The sequence below is a fragment of the Talpa occidentalis genome, unplaced genomic scaffold (genome assembly GCF_014898055.3).
Source record: "Talpa occidentalis isolate TD23 unplaced genomic scaffold, MPIMG_talOcc4v2.1 talOcc4.9, whole genome shotgun sequence".
NCBI lineage: Eukaryota > Metazoa > Chordata > Mammalia > Eulipotyphla > Talpidae > Talpa > Talpa occidentalis.
In genome coordinates, this window is record NW_023605305.1 from 79714075 (window position 1) to 79719498 (window position 5424).

The window sequence follows — 5424 nt, forward strand, 5'->3', positions numbered from 1 at the left end:
CCTTATAAGCTGTGTGGCCTCAGGCAAATCACCTCAGTTCCCCAAGTGTGTGTCCTCACCTATAAAAAAAGTGGAGATAATAAGACTGATGGGAGATGATACCTATGAAAGTGCTTTGTGAGCAGTAGCACATAGTTGTATGCAAATTATATGTGAGTATAATAACATAATAATGATATTTAATAGCTAGTACTTACTATATGCCAGCATCTGTCAAGCGTTTCATACAAATTATCTTTTTAATCTTCACGATAATCCTATAAAATAAATAGTATTACCTTCATTTCACAACTGAGGCATGGAGAGGCAAAGCAACCTCATCTCACTCACCTGGCAGGTCAGTGGCAGGGGGCTGGCAGATAAATCCTGACACAGGCGGCTGTCTCTGACCACCATGTGCTCCTCCTTCCCAATCATAAGTGCACTCCATAGGGTAGGGCCGAGGGAGACACCGAGGGAGCGAAGGGGAGCAGAACAGGCCAGGAGAGGACTGGGAAGTGGAGTGCTCCCAACCACACAGCTGAGGATGACTATGGGGCTTTTCTTCTTTCTTCAGCTTGACTCTGAAGATGCCTCAGTTACTGCGAAACATTAATGGGATCATCGAAGCCTTCGAGCGCTATGCCAGGATGGAGGGTGACTGCAAGGTTCTCACCAGGGGAGAGCTGAAAAGGCTCCTGGAGCAAGAGTTTGCAGATGTCATTGTGGTATGATGGGCCCAGCCAGCCAGGGAGGGGGCAGGAGAGGACAGAGAACACATGTCTGCCTGCAGACACTTTGCCTCAAGGATCTGAGGAGGCAGTAGCCAAGGCCAAACCTAGTGGCCCCACACAGGCAGCTGGGTGGGCAGAGGAAGGACAAAGGAACAAGACCCAGCCATGGACCATGCCAGGCTTGGGTCCTCAGAACTATACCTGGACTTCAATTAGTTATAATTTGAAAATAAGGTCAGTATACTCTAAAGGAACGGTATTTGGAGTATTCAAGAAATAAAAAGAATGCTATTTTCTGCTGCTTTAAAAAATCTGATACACTCAACCTTTCCAATGACTATCAGCAATTTCAGCATCCATTAACAAGGGTTTGTGAGAGACATAACTGTTTCTTGCACAAAGCAGTTTCTCAAAAATACCAGCTGAGTGTTCACCTTGGAGCTGAGGTGTTGGAGCACAGCTGGAAGACCATCTGGGGGCCCCTTCCTAATAAACCAGAACCAGGGCCTTGATGCACATCCTGACTTTCCCTGCCTTTGGTTGGCATCTAAAGCAAACAGCATAATGAAAGTCTGGGAGACAGCAGTGCCTGGCTCTGGTAGGATGCTGCTTCCACGTTCTCTAGTCAAACCATGGTCCCATGGGATCCACAGCTGAGCCTCAGTGAGGGCCCCCCAAATTCCCAAGTAGCTGTGTTCCCACTGTGCCAAGTACAGCCCGAAGAATTGTTATGAGTCCAGTCATTTATAATTCTTCATCCAATCATTGTGCAGTTCTCCAGTAGGCCAGGATGTATGCCAGACACGGAGATACCAAACAAAAGTGCTTCCCAACCTTGAGGGAGAGAGACGGGACACTCCCATGGAAGTGATCACCCATGAGAGCTGCTGTAGTCCCATTATGACAATGGGCATCGGAGCTGGTCGGCTCCAGTTTTAGGGCTGGGAAACCTGCAAGCTCAGTGGTCCAGGCTAACCATGTCCTGCCTGGGATGCTGACTAGCCTCATCTTCTCCCCAGAAACCACACGATCCATCCACTGTGGATGAAGTCCTGCGTCTGCTAGACGAAGATGACACGGGGACTGTGGATTTCAAGGAATTTCTGGTTTTGGTGTTTAAAGTCGCCCAGGCCAGCTTCAAAACCTTGAGTGAGAGTCCTGAGGGAGCTTGCGGATCCCAAGCGCCTGGAAGCCACACCTCTGGGGCCTCAAAAGAGCTGGAAGAAGGACAGAGAAGTGGCTCTGCAATAGGAAGAACTGGAACAGGACAGCAGCAAGAGGGGAGCAGCCATGGACAGAGGGCACAGGCTTCTGGGGTGCAGGCCGGCCTTGCCACTCAGACCCAGGGTCAGGGCTTCAGCTCTCCTCAGAGCAGTGGTAGTGACAGACAGGCTGAGCCTCAGAGACAGGAGAGGGGTCATGTGGAGCAGACCCAGAGAGTGGGTGGCGACAGGAGTCACCAGACCAGAGAGAGGGGGTCAGAGGGACAGGTGCAGACCAGGGAACAGGAAGGAGCCCACCAGAGAGGTGAAAGTGTGACGGCAACTGGTACTCAGACCCAGACAGGCGCCACCCAGACTGTGGAGCAAGATAGAAGCCAGCAGAGAGGAAGCACCAACATCCGCCCACAGGGGTCCACGTGTGTCCAGACCAGTGGGACTGGGACCCAGGGACAAGACAGGTACCAGACCAGCCAGACAGTGACAGGAGGACAGGTTCAGGCACAGGGAGGGTCACACACCCAGACCACAGATAGGAGTCATCAGACGGGTAGCACTGGCACCCAGTCTCAGGTGTCCACACATGACCAGACCAGAGGGACTGGGGCCCAGGGACAAAACAGGTACCAGACAAGCCAGACAGTGACAGGAGGGCATGTTCAGGCACAGGGAGGGTCACACACCCAGACCACAGACAGGAGCCATCAGTCAGGAAGCACTGGCGCCCAGTCTCAGGTGTCCACACATGACCAGACCAGAGGGACTTGCGCCCAAGGACAAAACAGGTACCAGACAAGCCAGACAGTGACAGGAGGACACATTCAGGCACAGGGAGGGTCACACACCCAGACCATAGACAGGGGCCATCAGACTGGTGGCACTGGAGCCCAGTCTCAGGTGTCCATACATGACCAGACCAGAGGGACTGGGGCCCAGGGACAAAACAGGTACCAGACCAGCCAGACAGTGACAGGAGGACACATTCAGATTCAGGGAGGGTCACACACCCAGACCACAGATAGGGGCCATCAGTCAGGAAGCACTGGCGCCCAGTCTCAGGTGTCTACGTATGACCAGACCAGAGGGACTGGGACGCAGGGACAAAACAGGTACCAGACCAGCCAGGCAGTAAAAGGAGGACATGTTCAGACACAAGGAGGGTCATACACCCAGACTGTGGAGCAGCATAGGGGCCAGGCTGCGGGCCATGCAGGGGCTAGAGAACAGGGACAGACCCAGATGCAGTCAGGCCATGGTCAAGGGTGGACACAGTCAGGCCATGGTCAAGGATGGACACAAGTGAGCAACAACGAGGCAGAAAAGCCAGTGCCAGGAGGACAGGTGCAGACTGGTGAAAGCACTCTGACAGGTAGGCAGGACGGGAGCAGCACTCAGCCAGAGGGCAGTGTGACCAGAGGGCAGGGAGAGAGCGAGTCCACAGTGGTTCATGGAGAGTGGGTTGACGACTTCTCGAGGGAGATAACATTCCCCCCACAGGACCAGGGTGGCTTGTAGAGACTGACCCTGGACTTCAGTGCCAGGAGGAGACAGCTGGAGGAAGTTGGCTTGCCCTGCCCTGGCCCGTCCAGCGGGTATGGACAACTCTTACTGACCATGCTTCCCTTAGATCTTTCTCTGTGAGATTACTTCTGCAAGTTGCTTCCTACCCAAACTCTTTTCTCTCAACTGCTCTGCTGTGCAACCGTCTCAGGAGCAAGAAGACACGAAAAAAGTGATCCCTTTGTGTTGAATTCTCCTCAGATTGTGGGCATTTTTAGAACTACTTTTATTTCTGTCATCTGTCCATTGGCCCCTTCATCCTACTACATCAATAAAACCTTCCTCAGTAACTGGGCTCTGTGTCTGGTTCAATCACTTCTATTGACTTGATGGACTCATCCTGGCCACGCCCAGGCTCCTATCTAAACATCCAAGGAGAAAAGATCACATGAGATTCCAAGTGTGAAGAGTTAAAGAGAGAAGATGTCATCCTTTAATGCTAGGCAGAGATAGATGGGGAAAGGTTTCAACAAGAAGAGGTTTTTTTATAATCCCCTTAAAGGACATGTAGAATTAGGATGGTAAAGCTATTCTCAGCCTTTCACGATCTCTAACTCTGGATTGTTAAGTCACTTGTCATGCCTCATGGGAAGGCTGACTTAAGGTTACCAACAAACAAAAGAAGTCCCCAGAGCCTGTGTGGGGTGAGGGTGTGCATTCGGGGACCTGAGGGAGGGCCCAGATTCTGAGCTTCTGATCCTCACTGGCATCAGCTCTGAGCTCTCGTGACAGGACCCCCATGGCTAGGAACAAGTTAGGGACCAGGATGTCTCACATCTGATTTGTTATAAGAATCACATCAAGACATCAGGAATAGTTTTTCAATATAGCTTTATAAACCCAACCCTAAAGTTGCTAAGTCTAAGGGACTAGGGTGGAGCCTTTGTCTATCATCTAGAAACTTCTTTTTTTTAAAGATTTATTTATTTATGCATACAAGAGCCGGGGTACAGACCAGAGATGTGGGAGGGGGGGGTTTGAGAGGATTCACCAGAGACAGAGTGGGGAATAGAACAGGCAGACTGACTGAAACACACTGCTGAGGGGAGCAGCAGGTGAGACAGGAGAGTTCTGTTGCGCCATGTGGGTAGCTCCCTGGCCAGCTGGGAATTGAACTCGTGCTGCAGAGGCTTTGGATTTCTTCATAGTGTGGTGCTTAACCCCTTGCGCAATGCGGGAGGCCCAGAGAAACTTCTTAAGGGGACTTCTTACTTACAGTAGGGCAGGCTAGGTGTCCTGAAGGGCCTCCCACAATGGAATAACTAGATGCTGCAAAATGATATTTTCCACTGCATTATCAGTGTGCAGAAAATAAGGGGAATCTCCAAAGAGAAAATAAAATGGTGCACTGAGGAACTACACCAGGAGGTGCCCACGTCCTGATCCAAAGAATTTGTGAATATGATCTTTTCTGTAACAAAAGGGGTTCCTCTGATGTGATTAAGTCAAGGGCCCTGAAATGGGGAGTTTATTATAAATTTCCTGGGTGGGCCCCATGTAATCACAAGAGTGCTTACAGGAAGAGGCAAGGGGGCCAGTTGGGTCACAGTGGTGCACAAATCAAGGAAGGAGCCAGCTTCTAGAAAGTGGACAAAGCAAGACCAGTTTTCTCCAGGAGCTTCCAGAAGGAACACAGCCCTGCTGACTTCTGACCTCCAGGGCTGCAAGGGAATTAATGTTGTTTTAAGTCATTGAGTACTTGTGGTAATTTGTTACAACAGCAGTGGAAAACTAATACACAAAATACTTCCCTGGCTCCACCCCCCCTATACACACACCCCTAATTGGAACCAGAATGGGAAGGAATTAAGAGCTGTGGAAGGTAAGTTTTACTTATAGGCCATTTTATATCCATGCAAGTGAACTTTGGGTATAAAGGCCAAAGACATTTGGCAGAAAATTTAGGGAACATTGTTCCCATAATCTTTTCC

At 50.5% G+C, this 5424-nt stretch overlaps 1 protein-coding gene across 1 annotated transcript; it reads left to right on the forward strand.

The window, feature by feature from the left end:
- Positions 1–551: 551 nt before the first annotated feature.
- CRNN (cornulin) lies at positions 552–3669 on the forward strand. Its single transcript, XM_037500807.1, has 3 exons — positions 552–707; positions 1733–2394; positions 3645–3669. Exons 1-3 carry the CDS (start codon positions 570–572, stop codon positions 3667–3669), a joined length of 825 nt encoding a protein of 274 aa, XP_037356704.1. The 5' UTR covers positions 552–569.
- The last annotated feature ends 1755 nt before the right edge of the window (positions 3670–5424 follow it).

Coding starts and splice junctions, on each gene's coding strand:
- CRNN (XM_037500807.1), top strand. CDS start 570: ATGCCTCAGTTACTGCGAAACATTAATGGGATCATCGAAGCCTTCGAG. Junction 708..1,732: donor AGTTTGCAGATGTCATTGTG/GTATGATGGGCC, acceptor TCTTCTCCCCAG/AAACCACACGATCCATCCAC. Junction 2,395..3,644: donor GGGACCCAGGGACAAGACAG/GTACCAGACCAG, acceptor CAACCGTCTCAG/GAGCAAGAAGACACGAAAAA.